Here is a 17,087-nt window from a genome sequence, read left to right on the forward strand (position 1 = left end):
GCCCTTAATAACAATGTAATGGGTAGGGTTGCTCATCTTATAAATTGCTTGATAAAGAACCCACTTCCACTTAATATGCAAAGATGCCTCCCCAGAATGACTATTTGTGCTTTAAAAAGGATCCCTAAATGTGGACAAAACAGAAATCTTATATACAGTTATAGTATTATACAGTAGTAGTCTAGCAGGATACAACGGATAAAGAAACCTAAACTGACCCTGTATTATTGTATGCAGCTAGAGACCTTCTAAAATTAAGAACCCACTGGTATTTCACAAATCTGTTATCATTTATTATGTTACCTGTTATGGGTATTTATAAATAAGGGTTCTTTCTAGAGTCTTCATATGCATGGTTCTTTTGGGAACCAAAAATGGTTCCCCTATGGCATTGCACTAAAAATTTTATTTTTAAGAGTGTAGAGACAGTTTAGAGGCATTATAGGAAGGGATGCACTTGTAGCAAAAATTGGCACTAAATGTTTGGCCCACCTTAATTTATAGACCACCAGTCCCAATCCAGTCCATGTACACATGACATGCCTATTGATTTATAAGTTTATAATGGTACACCGTACTCACTGGCTGTGCAGATTCTTCCCTGTCCCCAACTCCCTGACCCTCCTGACTCTCACCAACTATATTGTGCTGCTCTGCTGTGCTTCTGTAAAAAAATGAAAATGTATGTGTTAGATCCTCACTTTCTATGTTTTAGCCCAAACTACACCTCTAAACACTGGATGCTAACTGATGTTAACTCTGCATCACACTCTGAAAAATATTGGTTCTTCAGTGGCATTTTATGGTTCTTTACTAGGGTGTGCGATTCATCATAGAACAATTGCTTGACAAAGCACCATTTTATTCCATTCTTTTCATATGAAGTTGATTCCTTCTGCTTTGAAAAACTTCCTAATATGTAGAAAACAAACCTGAAATATTTAATCTATGGTAGGCTACCATGACACTACATTAAGAGGACTCTTGCTTACAATAATGCAGGCTAAGTCCAGGTTTTCTTAAAGTCATGACTTATTGGTATTTCACAAATCTGTTACCACCTATTTATGATTATTAATGATATGGAGCCTGTTATGGATCTGAATAAGTTGAGGTTCTTTCTGGGACCGTCATGTGGATGGGTCTTTTGAGAATAAAAATGGTTCTCCTACGGCATCGCTCTGAAGAACCACTCTGGCACCTTTATTTTTAAGAGTCCATTTCTGGAAGTTGGCATCCTTTGTGAAATAAAACATGAAATACTTTAGAGCAGTGGTTTTCAAACTCAGTCCCGGGGACCCCCTATAGCAGCAGGTTATGAGCCTTTTGTCTCTCCAACTGATCTCATGTAATTAGCTTGTGTCTCCTTTTTTTTGTTTCTTTGTTTTTCTGTATGCAGAATAAAAGAAGAGTGTGAAATAATGCAATAATTATTTTGTTCTGTAAGCATTGGGATATTTCACCAAAGTATTATTTAATTTATTAAACTTAAACTTCTGATTGAAATTAAATGTGTACCTATAACTTTTGCTTTTTTATTGTCCTTTGATGGCAAGCTAAGTGCTTTCCTCATCTCTCCCTCCATGCACATGCCCGATATTACTAGCCGCAGAAAGTTGCCTCTTGTCTTATGCACAGGTTGCTGGTTGGAATCCCCGTCACTGCCAAAAGAGATCCTACTCTGCTAGGCCCTTAACCTGTAATTGCTCCAGGGACGCTGTACAATGGCTGACCCTGCGCTCTGACCCCAAGGGGTATGCGAAAACTAACAAATTCATCCATCCATCCATCCATTTTCCAACCCGCTGAATCCAAACACAGGGTCACGGGGGTCTGCTGGAGCCAATCCCAGCCAACACAGGGCACAAGGCAGGAACCAATCCTGGGCAGGGTGCCAACCCACTGCAGACTAACAAATTCCTTATACAAAAAATTGTATAAGGTGAAATAAAGAACAAAATGTTTGAGTAGCAGAAATAAGCTTTCATACCAAAGTGCATTCATAAGACATTCAGAAATATTAATATTTTTGATAATAGCTTTATATACTTAATTTTGCTTTCACATTTTACTATTGTATTTTTTTTTTCTGTGCAGTTCATGAAAATGAACAATAATCAGGGCAGACACTGGAAGCTGAAAGACCAGAACACCTAGAAAAGCACAATGAAAATCATCATAATGATGGCAATCCTTAAAACCAAGTTAAAAAAAAATAATAAGTTATTCCTATGTAACAAACACAAGTACTGGGTAAGTTCTAATACAAAATTCCAAACTAAGTTCTGCAATTTTTTACATTGACCTCAAAATATAATGTTAAGCACATAAGCACCAGGGTGGCACTGGTGGCACAGTGGTAGCGCTGCTGCCTCACAGTAAGGAGGCCAAGGTTTGCATACTGGGTCCTCCCAATATGGAGCTAGCATGTTCTCTCTGTGTCTGTGTGGACTTCCTCTGGGGGCTCTGATTTCCTCCCACAGTCTAAAGACATGCAGGTTAGGTGAATTGCCAGTTCTAAACTGGACATAGTGTGTGTGGTTTTGTGTGTGTGTGTGTGTGTATGTTTGCCCTGCAATGTTCTTGTTCCCTGTCCAGGGTTTGTTCCTGCCTATGCTAGCCGTGATAGGCTCCAACAGAACCCCGTGACCCTGCTCAAGACTAAGTAGGTTACAAAATGGCTGACTGGCATAAGCACCAGGAGGGTCTAACAAGTTATTGCCTATGGAAACATAAGGGGAAGGTTGAAGGTGTGACACAGGAACTAAGCACTTGGTTTTTTTTTCACCTTTAGAATGGAGGATTTTAGGGGAAATAATTAATAAAGAAAGGGCACGAGTCACCATTACAAATGAAGTCAAAGATGGACGTCCTTTATTACAACAAACTGGTGGAGCTCAGCCTTGTGAACAGTTCAGTTCCCTATGGCAAGACTGACTAAAATGACAAGGGTACCAAATAGAGTAGGCTCAAAATATATCATATTCATAAACATTTTAATTTTCACCAATCAGCCCACAAGTAAATGGTTTATTCTTTTGAACAGCCTTATGGCTTGATGAAAGCCCACATGAGCGCATCTCTAATTTACAAATGCTGCTGCAGATGATGTCAGGTTGACCAAGTTAAACAGGCAGGCACAGAGTCTAGCACTCTACAAATTCATCTCGTAAGTTTATCCCTTACAAGGAACACCCACTGGGAGACATCTAACGTCACATCTGGGAGAACACTTGTGACATTGCATCTTCTGCCCACACGTCTGTATAACTCCAAACTTGACCAGAAGTCAGTGTTAAACCTGAAACCAGCTAATCAAGGGATCTTCAGGGATCTAGTAGCTTGAACCTTGATGGAGATATGCCAAAACTGCTGGTGTTTTGCACTTCAATTTTTTTTTCCTTTTTCTTTCACACATGAAATAGGACATCCTTTAGTACCCCCAACTTTGTTAAGTCTCGTTTCATTCACTTTGAAGTAGAAACTGAGACATAGAAACTGGAGGCACAATGGAGCATAGATAGCACTGCCATGTCTCAGATTCAGCATCCATCGTTCAAATTCTGCACACTTTGCTTGCTGCACAAGGTTTCCGTGTTCTGTGTAGGCTTTCCTCCCACATCCCTAAACACTAGCAGTTCAGGTTGATTGGCAACTGTAAACTGGCCCTGTGTGAGTGTGGGCATGTGACAGGGAGTGGGCCCAGTGATGGACTGTCATCCCAACCAGAGATGCTTCTTTCCTTACTCTTAGTGCTACCAGGATAGAACTCCATGAGGTTTGGGCAGGTTTGTGATTGTAAGTAATTCTTGTGAAAATCAAAATCCTACATTTTAGTGCCCATTTCACATCCTGACGACATTGACAATTCCATTCTTCCTCAGCTGATGTTTCCTAGTGTTGGTTACAGTTGTTTCTCAGAAAATAAAATAAGTTTAGAGAACCACAATATAAAAAAGTGGTGCAAGAAACATCTTTAGGATGTGTTGGTATTCATCAATATTGAAGTTCCCTGTGTCATTGGTGGCTTCAAGTCGTTGCACATCAGACTATGTCACCCAGGCGATGAAGCTAGGAGTGGTCAAACCCAAGCTTGCCTCCCAGCAACTGCCATCCCCTGATCAGCCCTCTTAATCCATAGCCACCTAGCGGCTCTAGTTTGAATCTTATGGTCTTCCTTTTGATAGTCCCCATGATGCCCAGCATGTTGAATGCTTTGAGGATTGAATGTCCTGCAAACCTCCAAAAACCCATAGCAAGTCTTCCACCCCCAACCCCGGCACTGCTTTACCAGTTCTCAGTACTTGTTGCGCTCTTTCCAAGGCATTTTGAGTTCTAGCATGATCACCTGCTTGGTGGAATCTAAAAAAATGATCATGTCTGACTGTAGGGTGCTTGCTGCTATGTGGTCTGGAAATTTTAGTTGTCTACCCAGGTCTAGTTTTAGGTTCCAGAGAGAAGCAGTGGGAAGAATACCAGATGTTGCCTATGTTGGAACTAATCTCCAGCTTTAACGAAGGAAATGGACTTACAGTATTTGGAGGATTCTTACATCTACTTATTGCTCTTTCAGAAACAGATCATGGTACCACCAGCAACAACCTTTACCTGGGCCTTTGGGCAGCTACTGAGCAGATGTTGCAGCAATTCTCTGCCCAATCAAAGCAGATATGTTGGGATGGCATGCTTCACCCAGGTTTGGAGGTTTTTTGAGGCTTTGTTAGAATATCAATAACAGCTTGAACAAAGAACTGGACTTTGTCTAAGTCCCCATGCCACATGTTAGACCAAGAAATCATTCACTGAAGAGCGTTCCCCCATCTTGTCCAACTTCATTGTTGTCTCAACACCCCATTCTTGCTCATTCTTTCTACTTCTACCCTCCACTTCCTCCTGCCTATGTCCTGGGCCTTGTCAACTTAGGTCTTAGGCAGATATTATAGGCCAGCTCCATCCATTATTACCAAACCCACTGCATCTCTTTATATCTCATCTTTTACAAAGTATCTGCTAAATGTCTTCTCATCTGTTCATTTTTCTTCATCATTGCCTTTGTATTTATTTGTTGGTGATTCAGAAAAGGTGGAACTTGTGTGATTAAGAGTACATATAAAAAACATTACAAAGCTTTTAAAAGTTTAATTAAAAACACTCAATTACAGATTAATTTTTACTTTTAACTGAAAGTTTATATTATTACCTTACTGAATCTAAGAATTACTAAAGGAATATGATTAATGCAATATTTTCTCATTACATTAGAAAATTTGAAACAGCAGTAAAACTAGACAAGTTTTATTTTTTAATATAATCTCCATGAACAGTAAAGTAACACACTTGTTCTGACACTCACAAAGCTTTTCTATGCCACCCTTATGAAACATCTTGACCTGCTTGTTTAACTGCTGTTCTGTAGATGACCTGTCATTTTCATGATTTGATTGTCTTAGCGTATCCCATGAAGTTCATACTGCACACAGGGAAACAGGCTGTGGTCAAACTAGACCACGCTGGAGAGTAGGTTGGCTGTGGCACCTCTTTCAATCCACAGTTACCTTGCAGCGTTGGTGGGGGTCTTGCCATGAAGCAGAAGTGGGATGGTTGACAGCACTACTCACGGGCTTTCCCTGATCGACCGCTACAAAAACAAACGTAAATCAGCACAATTATGAGCAATTTAGGGGGATTTTAATTTGTGTAATCAATATGGATCTGTAGCAAGAAGGTTACTTGTGCCAGATGTAATTTGTGAAAATTTATTTCACAAAGCCATTCCATTCAGTTGAGAGAGAGACTGCCAGAGAGATGGACAAATGACAGCTGTAAGTCAGGTTTGGTAGATGGGCAGAAAACATTTGACGGACACAAGCAGGTTATTTTAAGGTGCTGATGTCTACTTGACCAATATGGTTAAAACACCCAGAGTCTGCAAAGGTATTTATAACCAGCCAGTGCTTCTGGTAGATTCCCATATCTGACTTGAAATCTATGAATATGTAATTAAGTGACTGTTTATAATGACGAGGATCCAGCATGACGTCAAAAGCGTCTCACTATGCCACCGACATTCCTCGCAGCGGGATAGGAGATCTGTGTGTCAGCATTGTCCCACTTGGCTAGGATGTCCCTTTGCTGAATATATATGTATACAGGATTATGCATTATATTCTGGGGATGAATGTTATTTTTTAAAGCAAGTTAAATGCATATATCTCTTTTTGTACCACATTTCTCTCTTGTAAATATTTTCCACCACGGGTACAAAAGGGATAGTCAATTCTGCATCAAAGAAACACATCCCAGGGGAGAAAGAGTGTCCTCTGCTGGATACAGGAGCACACTCTGAACATCATAAAAAACATCCTTACAATATTATCAGCATGGGGTTGGAACTTGAACTTGGGCTTCATAACTGGCAATGAAATCCGGGTAGCTCACAATGACCAGAAGTCCAAACAACAACACAAATAATCGAAATGTAGTGATTCTTGAACATCAGAGAAATTCATTACTTCCAGATTCTCCTTAGAAAATTAATATGGTAGTACTTCATTTCTGGGGTCAACATTCTGCACAACCCTTTATCCATATTTATTTATGAAGAATGGATTCAGATAAAGATGACTAATCCTCAATGTCTCATGTATCATCAACCTTCAATTCTCCATTAGTTTGCTCGAGTGTTTTTCTTCAGTTGTCAATGTCAAATGCCAGCCATACCTTTAGATGAGAGATGTGCAACCATAAAGAGATTTGTCAGTCCATCACTTGACTACAGCTTATGAAGTGGACTTGTTCTAGTAACCAGGGATTAGATGAGAGTGATCCCATGAATATGTATTGTTCTCGTCAGAAATTCATTGGTAGGTTAATACTTGAGGTTGCAGTTTTTTTACATCCAACTTCATTTGGTCATGAAACACACTCTAAACCAAAATGCTTGTAATTCACATCTTTTAGTACACAGAAGCAAAGCTTTGAGCAGTTTCAAAAGCAGCACTATAGAAAACCCTTTTCAGGCTCGAAACATTTTTGATTCCCATTTGTACGTGATGAATTGTCACCCCTACCAGTTTTGGTCCTGTCTTGTGCCCAGTGCAGCTGGGAAAGGCTACAGCACCACACAGACTCAAACTGGACTAAACAAGTGATGAAATGATGAATTAAAATAGTACAGCCCATCAAAGTAATGGAGGGTGAAAGGCAGGTATTAAGCACTATTGAGAGCACACTTGTGTACACCTTAAACCTCAAGGTGTGACCCTGAGCAAATCCCTTAACCTGTCAATGCCTTAACCGTAAAATACATCCATAAAGAGCCGAAATGTATACTGAACTTAGGGGCAATGTCCAACTTATTAAATGGATTAAGTCATGTGATGGACTGGCACACTCTGCAGGGATATTTGTTGTCTTATGCCCAATGCTGCCAGCATCGTTCCCCATGCCACACTGAGATGAATGGAATTGGTAATATTGTTACCGTAAGAACGCCCAGATGGCAGTGTGGCTTTGGGTTGTAAAGTACCAGTCAGATCTTAGATCAGGCCCAAGCACTGACCAAGTGACAGGGAACAGCTTACTTCACCTGATGTTGCCCACGCTGGGTACAGTTGATTTGAATAACAGTGACAAATGCATAAATACTGTTACCAAAAATGACTTAAATGGAATAAACTTGATTAGGCTTTCCATCCATCAGCTCAAAAATGCATTAAAAATACATAAAATCAAGCCATCATTACAGTAGATTGTATACACAAATAATCAGACATGAACTCCAGCAGGACACAATCTACAAATAATCCGATTTAAAATGGTGAACACCAAGTGATGGCTGTGAAGGAAAATGGTGTGTAGAAAATGTTTAAAGTTTAGCTTGTGAGCGGTTATCTCCACAACAGCAGCATTTATTTCTGTTGCACACAGGATATAGCAGAAAGTGCTTTACAAGATGTCAAAGAAATAAGAAAATCAAATTAAAAGGTATAAGAATGAAACAAAAACATGTATCTAAATATAAGGACTCTACCCTTCTATTAATTATGTATCTGTCTTGATTTATTTTTTATACATCTGTAAAGATAAGATCAGATAACTTCAGGGAGATATTCAGTAGGACTTAAAAGTGCAGATCAGTGTGTTTGAGACACGTTTCCCAAACCAAACCAAAGGCAGATGTTGGCATTCTGTGGACCAGCACTAGTCAATGGGAGTTTCCAGCATAAAATCAAATCTGTGTTACAATGACTATAGAAGAATTAATGTCAAAAGAATTTAAATGAAGGGTAGCAATGAAGTAGATTGAAGAGAGTTCATAACAGAAAAGATCTTTAACTGAGACGCCACACCAGAAGTAAGCAAAGGGCACAAAAATACAATGAATGCAGTAAACATTTTGAACACCACACCAGATCACATACTCAAGATTTTAGTAATATAATGGATGCACTAACTTCACCTATAGTTCAGTGTAGAGAGTCATGGTGCCTCTTGGGAGCAGTGGATCAGCATTAATGAGAAACCGACAGTTGTTTTGGGTCTTCGTGGACATCAGTCATGGTCCGTTTGGTTTTAACAATAAAAATGCAAGCTTTGCCACCTACCCAGTTCATCTAAAGAGTACAATTTATAAAAATTTTACCCTAAATAGGTTTCCTTCTGTTCACCCATGTAATTAAAGTGGGACTCATTTTATGTTAAAAAGTGTTGTCAATATCTTCATATTGTAAACACTTGAAAGTTCACGCTCGTGGGGATCAAAGAATTAACTTCTTTAAAACATCAGCTCTGGTGGTTCTGGGACTATGATAAATTGTTTATTTGCTCATCTCTGGTATTAAGCATGGGTATGTCCTTACAATACAGAGACAAAACTACACACACTACTTGAGAGGAGGACTCACAAATATGGGATGTGGCTCAAGGATAACTCCACAGATCAGGCCTGATGGCCTGCCATCATAATTAGCCATTTTACTTAGTTCTATACATTGAATAGATGGAGGCAGTGACCAGTCCACTACAACAACTAGCTTAATTGTTTAAAATTTGCAAAAGTGATACTCACTGTCCCCCATTGACTAGCAAAACCCACCATCCCTTGACATCTAACACTACAGAATTGGACCAGATAGACTCATGTGTACACACAGGCCAAAAGGTCTGTAAAAAGTTCCTGAGTGTCAGTTGCCTATCTTCCCCCCCCCCCCCCCCCATTGTGGAGATGTTGAATCCATTAGGTTTCAAGTGGAGTCCAATTATTCTTTAGGGGAGGTCGTTTGTAGAATGCACAGTGGCTCAGGTTGTCCAATTAGAACCCTCAGAAAGGTCAGGTTTGGAACATGCATTGCTGCACCCACCACACAACAAAACAGTTTGGGAACCCTGTTGGTAACCCCACCAGGCAGACATGCAGTGCAGTCCCACTCTTTGGAAATGGCCAATCTGCCACAGCCAGGTGTTACATGGGCATCCCCTTGGCCTGGTCCAACCACTCAGGTCCTCAACCACAAGGATGCTGCAAGCCTGATCACACACAAGGAATCCTGTCACATGGCTGTGTTGATCTCACTCCCTTCTCACAACGCAGGTAATGTGCCTCATTCAGGTCTCTGCGAGCAACTGCTTATTCAACACAAAGTCAAACCAGCAGTAGCCAAGGATCGTCCGAAGATGGGCTGTGCCAAAGGAGGCCAGTTTTCATCTCAGGTCACTGGATGGCATCCATACGTCTTCAGGCTTATGCAAAAGTGACAGTTTATATATTAGAAGACACTCTATGCAGTGAACAACCACCTAAAGGACACCAAGGACTGAAATCAAAACTCTAGCTAAATAGTAGATCTGTTGTACACATTGGACATTGAGATACTGGGTACCCTTGAAATCCAAGGGGTTAGGAGTGTGAACAAGAATGAGCTTTTGGTCTACTGCACCCAATGCCAAGTATTCATGAAATTCCCTGAAAACCAGTTTGTGGTGTTGCCAGATTAGAAACCCTGGACACATACTATAAGTTTATACATGCCCCCTACACCCCCCCACTATTAAAAAAAAAAAAAAAAAAATTGCTCTCCAGTTCTGTAACAGTGTCCTCAACCAACCACAGCAACTGAAGTTGCTAACAGGGAGCAAACTGTTAAATTGGTTATTTTCATCAAGAAAATCTGAAGTATAATTACTTTCAACTGAAGTACCATAAGGTAATATTCTGAAATTTGAAAATATGGGACATTTGGTTGTCGCTGAAAAGGTCAGTATGGGACATGTCCCATATATTTTGGGGTGTCTTTTCACCCTGTCATGCAATGCATTTGAAAAAACATTCAAGAAATTGGGTCTTATTTTGGTTTTCCACCTAGTTTGACAAAGAGCAACTCACTGCACTGGTCTGTTCCCATTGTCAAGATTTGACTGCACAGCCTCAGCATTTGTTGCAGGGTAGAAGTTTTCTGGTCCCTGTATGCACAGATTTGGACATCACACCCTAACTGTAGGCAAATGCATCACTGGTGCTCTACAGCACTTGTGTTCTCTACAGCTGTTCCTACACCACAAGTGTGTTCCCTCCTTGGTCTAATGGAGGATAATTTGAAAGGTTGGAGGTTTCAACGAGCCTGCATTACTATTAAAAAGGTCGATTACCAATATGGTCCAAAAGGGTTCATGTCTGCCCACAAAAATATCAGACCAGCGGGGGGGGGGGGGGGGGCCGGTCAAATCAAGTGCAGCCCCAGTTGAGCTGCCCACTCATCTGGCCTTCTGCCACCAGTTGCAAAGGGCAATTCAACAAATTTCAATTTGGTTGTGTCAGAGCAATGAGCCCTTTTGTGCTAAAAGCTAGCCTGTTATCTATACTGCAAGATGATACCTATGAACACTAGCACTGGTGTCTTTACTTAAGGCAACTACTCAAACACAGCAAGAGAGTTTGAAAGTCCAAGACTTAAAACCCCACACCTCAAAAATGAGGCAGTTTGCTCCTTAGAGTTGGATAGCACAAAAATCTGATAAATGAGTCATTGACCATGAAGGGGTTAGCACCCTGCCCGGGATTGGTTCCTGCCTTGTGCCCTGTGTTGGCTCCAGCAGACCCCCCCCCCCCCCATGTTTGGATTCAGCAGGTTGGAAAATGGATGGGTTAGCATTACAAATCATTCAGGATACAGTACAAGGGCGATTGTGACAAGATGACGTCTTGGCTCAAGGAGGAAAGCTAAGCCCGAGATACTTTGTGCTCATCTTCAGCAAAATCTAGCAGTTCAAGATTCTAAATGCCCTAAAGATAAAGTCCTACAAACACTTAAACTTCCAAGCCACTATTTGTAGTGTTCCAAACTTCAGCGGAGAAAACAGAGCCCCACAACATTCCTGGCCCAAAACCTCCCAGGAAATGCAAGTGGTTTTATTTTCAATCAAATTTAGCCCCAGGGTTTGCACCCATTAAAAATGACAATTAGAATCAAAGAAATTCAGTCAGTTTAATTAGAAATTTGAGGTTTCCGATACAAAAGGAACGGAAGAAAAGCAGAACATGCCAGAGCCAGTACAACCAGCACAGTGCCCAGGACGAGCACAGAGGCACCTGTGAAAAGAGGAAAAGTAGTAAGCAACAATGCAGCTGTAGTATTGGCACTCTGAATTGGGGGGGGGGGGGGGAGAGCCAGGAAAAGCAAACTGTTTGACAACCAAACTCAGTCTCCACACCCAAATAAAGCCAAAGCCAACAATGCCATTTAGTCCACTAAACTTTTCACAGATCCCATTCAGACCTCACCTGATGGCTTCACTTCTGTAGCAGTCAGATGTTCAGATACTGCAGGTTGAGGCTTCCCTTCAAAGAATAGGGGACCAACCACAAGAGTCTTCTCCCATTCAACTGGCATGCTTTGTGCTAGAGAGATTAAAGCAAACCTTTAGGCTTTCCCCCCTCTCATATACAAGGGCCCTCAGAGACTTGGACTAGGCACCTACCACTTCTCCTTGGTCTAGGTCTAGCCTTGTCTAATCTCCTTTTATGGAGGCCAGTAGCACAGTTGGTATCACAGCAGCTACATACTGGGTCACTGCCATCCACAGAGGTCCACCTTTAGGAAAGCAGGACTATTAGAATCTTTTGGGCTCATTCTCAGCTAGTCAACCCAGCATTAACTTACTGGCTCAGTCCAGTTATGTAGGTGCAGGCCTTGTTCAAGGAGTCAATGGCCTGGGAAGCCAAAGTCACTTTCAGACGACAGGTAATGAAGACCTGAAAGCATACAAGAAGCCAGCTTTGAGCTCTAGATAGTGGCACTCCTTTCAAACCAAGTGTGCCGTTACACTGAGCCATCTTACAGAGCTTGCAGCCACACCATAGAACCTGAAGGCATCAAGTTCAAACTGGAGGGTGGATGGAGTAGTTCTAGGAGTTATGAATTGGGAATTGGACCCAGTCACTTTGCTGTCAGTAAAACACCTGGGGGAAAGAAAAAAAAAAAAGCATATGATCAAAAGGGACAAAAAAAGGAGCATCTACCTTGGCACAAGAGGCAGGTTTGAATTCCTCACCCACTGTTGCCAATAAAGGTGTATGTTGGGGCAGAACCATTTGAAGTGGATGAAGCCACACAGTTGTCCACAAAGATCCGCAGAGGCACATGGTTAGTGTTGTCAACAGATGCCTGTAGGTTGAGGAGGTCACCTAGGTAGAAGATGCTGGAGGAACTTGGTCCACTCCAGTCACCTGCAGACAGACCATATTGTCAAGGTCATCCTACAGACAGTGCAAGGATTCAAACCCAAAAGGGAAAATCCTAATGCAATATCAATGCCTTACTGTTCATTATAACCAGAGAGAATCCCAAAACATCCTGAGCAGATATGGTGGAGGTATATGGGACCCAAGTGGGATTCAGTGAATTACTGCTGACATTGTGGTTCCTACCAGGGGGAACAAGCCATTAGAATACAGCATCGCTTAAAACTAAATGGTCATAAACAGCCCAACATTTAATTGTTTGAAGTCTTTTTTATAAAAAAAAAAAAAAGCTGATCCTTATGATTTGCAACAAAGTCTTACGAGGGTTTCCCCAATCCCCCCCTTGCAGTTGCCCAAAGGACCACTAACCACCAAGACTGATGGAATCAAACTAACCTGGGGTAATGACATTCAATCTGCACCACAGCTGGGTTGGTTCTCACAATGGGGAGACCAGGAATTGGAGAGGGATTATAGTCCAGAGTGAAGTAGTACACAATTTCATCTGCAACCATCTAGAAAAGCAATCAATATGTATGTCAAGTAGTGTAGCTTCTTATTGTGCCATATTCAGATGAACTGGTTAGGAAGAGCTTATACTAGTCTCTAGCAGGGCAGGATTAAGGTGGGTGCTATTGATGCTGCAGCATTAGGCCCATTCCTGAAATAGGCCTAGATGAAAACAGACTAGTATCAAATACACATGCACCAATGCCAAGAGAGGGGGGGGGGGGAAGGAAAAAAAAAAAAAAAAAAAAAAGCACAGCCTTTTGCACTGCAGCATCAGGCCCAATTTCATCTTAATCCAGCCCTGGTCTCAAGGACTGCCTCAGAAGAAATGCTAGACATTGTGGCACCCCTACCTCCAACACTTCCCAGGCAATGAGTCATTAAATTCAGCAGACTCCAATTTTGTTAATTAAAGCAGAATTGCTGCTTTAAAAATGGTTAACTTTGCATTAAATTGCAGATATTGTAGGCACGTGTAACATCTAAACCACAGATTTATTTGTGGAGTTAGTCTAAAATCTTTTCATTCTAGCTGCACAGTCATTAATTCACAATCTCACCGTAACGTTGCTGCCACATCCCTGTAACGGAGCTTCTATCACGAAGGCAGTTGGTGTTTGGCTGGTCACTCCACATCCTCCTATTGTCAAATCGGACGCCTGGACAGGATGCTGAATGCCCAGCAAATCAGGGTTGATGGTCACGATAACGTTCCACTCCGTGCATTGGGCAGATACCGTTTCGGGCGACCCCGCTTTTTGCTGTTGCACGGTCTCACTCGGTGTAATTACTGCCTTGTACTCTTTTGAAGTCAAGCCGGGCCTCCTGTACCTAAGAGCAGCAGAAACTTCAATACAGTAAAAATTAAACAGTTCAAAGGCCAGCAGTAACTGGCAGAGCGAGTTACACCCCATGATGAGACAGTAGAAACCTAAAAGTGCTATGAAATAAACCGCTTACCACTGCCCTTTTATAGCGTCAAGTAACGAGCCGCGGCTGCGCGCCTCAAACGCACGTGCGCGCGCACCTGTCAGAGGTGAGAGCTGATGAGCGGGCGCTTTACGGGTGGTCTTCCAGATCGCAGGATGCTCTTTACTCCGCTCTACTGAACCAGTCTATGTTGAACGTCCTCGTTTCTTTATTTTGTGCAGGTACAAGTTCGTAGTTGCTAGCAAATGTACCTTTTATCTTGTTTTCCACAAATAGACATTATAGGTTGATGTAGATTTTCTACATACATTTTTCATTTTATTTCTTTCGCTGCTAGAGGGATCATTTATGTGCCTGATAGAGGTCTGGCGACATAGTATTAAATAGTTAATTCCAGAAATGACGAGCGTGTGAAGTATGTGCTGGGCAGCTCAGCCATGCCATGTATTATTATGCCTGGTGTATATGACTACTAGCTGTGCTACTCGGCTTCTCCCGGGAAATTTCCAAAGACAGCGGGTCTGTTTCTGTATACGATATTTGTGTGTGTTTGTGTGTTTTCTTTGTTTTTCCTGCATTATATCAATTGCTGCTTTAACTAGTGACTTAGCTTTTGTTGATACTCATTGCAAAGTATAATTTTACGTGAAATTGCGTTGTTTTGAATTGAAACTTGTTGAAACAGTATACATTTTGTTTAAAAATATATCTCCCTGTAGTAGATCCTGTGAAATCGATAGCTTGAATTAGATTTGAATGCGACGCTTTGTTCTGTAGTCTTGCACTGTTACAAACTTTTGGAAGGTTTTTATATCAAAAGCAATACACACGGAATCGTGGTTTACTGTAACTTCTTATACAGCATTGAGTTTTACGGTCTGAATAGTTACATGGCGCATGCGCTCAACTGAGTAGTTCCGTAGGGGTGTGAGGCGCAGTGCAGGATTTGGACCTCAGACCATGAGGGTGTGGGTTCAAATCCCAACACTGACGTTCACTGACTATCATCTAACTGGAAAAAGAAAACAAATGTTTCCAATTCTATCTCAAATGTTGTATGTCGCCTTAGATTAAAATAAATAGAAGCAATGTAAAAACTACTCTTTATTTTACCATGTAAAACTGTTCAATAGTGAACGTAAATGTAAAACGGAAAAGCACTGACATGAAACGACCAGACCAATATAATATTTTTTACATTGTTAACCCGTAAAATAATTGTTCTTTGTATGTGAAAAAAATGCTAACCACGGCACCAAAAAACGAGATAATGGCGTCAGAAATGAAATCGTATTACAGTAATCCCTCCTCCATCGCGGGGGTTGCGTTCCAGAGCCACCCGCGAAATAGGAAAATCCGCGAAGTAGAAACCATATGTTTATATGGTTATTTTTAGAATGTCATGCTTGGGTCACAGATTTGCGCAGAAACACAGGAGGTTGTAGAGAGACAGGAACGTTATTCAAACACTGCAAACAAACATTTGTCTCTTTTTCAAAAGTTTAAACTGTGCTCCATGACAAGACAGAGATGACAGTTCTGTCTCACAATTAAAAGAATGCAAACATATCTTCCTTTTCAAAGGAGTGCAAAGCAAGCAGTCAAAAAAAAAATCAATACGGCTTTTAAGTATGCGAAGCACCGCCGGTACAAAGCTGTTGAAGGCGGCAGCTCACACCCCCTCTGTCAGGAGCAGGAAGAGAGAGAGAGAGAGAGAGAGAGAGAGAGATAGCGAGAGACAGATAAAAAAAATCAATACGTGCCCTTTGAGCTTTTAAGTATGCGAAGCTCCGTGCAGCCTGTCCTTCAGGAAGCAGCTGCACACAGCCCCCCTGCTCACACCCCCCTACGTCAGCGCAAGAGAGAGAGAGAGAGAGAGAGACAAAGTAAGCTGGATAGCTTTTCAGCCATCTGCCAATAGCGTCCCTTGTATGAAATCAACTGGGCAAACCAACTGAGGAAGCATGTACCAGAAATTAAAAGACCTATTGTCCGCAGAAACCCGCGAAGCAGCGAAAAATCCGCGATATATATTTAAATATGCTTACATATAAAATCCGCGATGGAGTGAAGCCGCGAAAGGCGAAGCGCGATATAGCGAGGGATCACTGTATATACCTTTCATTTTACTGCACCAAGTTTTTTAAGGAAAATTTTCTGTTTGTTGACCGTGTGTGGTTTGCTCTAATATCCTGTCGCATGATACCAAGAATATACTGTATATTCTGAAACTTACATTAATGTAACTCCTAGTGTGTTTGCTAAATAGAGTAGGATGCAATTTTTCGGAACTTAAAACATTTTCTGTTTTTTTTTTTTTTTTTTCTTGTCACCAATTTCTAAATTTGCATATAGTTGCGATATTTGCATAAGGAAACGCCCCCTTTAAAACATTTAAAGATATCTTGAAAACATTTTTAAAAGATATCTCTGAATGATAATTTGGCTTGCCATACACTGTTTAATTTCTCTTTTTTCACCCCCACACTGAGTTAGCAAACTTATTTTTCTACTGAGTGCTGGAGGTTTTTGAGGTTATAGAAATTGATTTTTTTGTGGGTTGTTGTTGATAAACTGGCACACATGTATGACACCGTACACCACAAAAGCAAACTTTACTTCTCCAACAGACAACATACAATCCCTTCATTAAATATTTAATTATTTTCAATATATAACTTTAAATGGCATAACATGTTTGCTATTGACTGGGTTTTTTGATGGTTTAATGAATGCCATATTTATTTTACAGTGCATGCATTTCAGCTTATGGTAAACGTTCACTTCTAATGTCTTCTTCTTCTTTCAGCTGCTCCCATTAGGGGTTGCCACAGCGGATCATCTTCTTCATATCTTTCTGTCCTCTGCATCTTGTTCTGTTTCACCCATCACCTGCATGTCCTCTCTC

General features: G+C 41.1%; 1 protein-coding gene and 1 long non-coding RNA gene across 3 annotated transcripts in view; one reads left to right on the forward strand and one right to left on the reverse strand.

Moving 5' to 3' along the window:
• The window catches only part of LOC127527164 (uncharacterized), a 252,499-nt gene extending 239,757 nt beyond the window's left edge, over nt 1–12,742 (forward strand). For both annotated transcript variants that reach the window (XR_007934465.1, XR_007934464.1), the window contains exon 3: nt 12,678–12,742. This is a non-coding gene — a long non-coding RNA (uncharacterized LOC127527164). The remainder of the gene's footprint in view (nt 1–12,677) is intronic.
• On the reverse strand, nt 11,469–14,175 carry LOC114647615 (zona pellucida sperm-binding protein 3-like). Its single transcript, XM_028796224.2, has 9 exons — nt 13,810–14,175; nt 13,136–13,254; nt 12,818–12,921; nt 12,550–12,724; nt 12,337–12,457; nt 12,159–12,250; nt 11,977–12,089; nt 11,780–11,896; nt 11,469–11,587 (listed from the first exon to the last, which is right to left on the reverse strand). Exons 1-9 carry the CDS (start codon nt 14,161–14,163, stop codon nt 11,484–11,486), a joined length of 1,299 nt encoding a protein of 432 aa, XP_028652057.2. The 5' UTR covers nt 14,164–14,175; the 3' UTR covers nt 11,469–11,483.
• Between the last annotated feature and the right edge of the window lie 2,912 nt (nt 14,176–17,087).

This window comes from Erpetoichthys calabaricus, chromosome 3 (assembly GCF_900747795.2).
Source record: "Erpetoichthys calabaricus chromosome 3, fErpCal1.3, whole genome shotgun sequence".
NCBI lineage: Eukaryota > Metazoa > Chordata > Cladistia > Polypteriformes > Polypteridae > Erpetoichthys > Erpetoichthys calabaricus.

What these genes read in the sequence shown, in the direction of transcription:
- LOC114647615 (XM_028796224.2), bottom strand. Translation starts at nt 14,163, where the DNA reads ATGGGGTGTAACTCGCTCTGCCAGTTACTGCTGGCCTTTGAACTGTTT. An exon ending in ACCTTTATTGGCAACAGTGG is followed by an intron (nt 12,458 to 12,549) that starts GTGAGGAATTCA and finishes TCTTTCCCCCAG; the next exon opens with GTGTTTTACTGACAGCAAAG. An exon ending in TACATAACTGGACTGAGCCA is followed by an intron (nt 12,090 to 12,158) that starts GTAAGTTAATGC and finishes GCTTTCCTAAAG; the next exon opens with GTGGACCTCTGTGGATGGCA.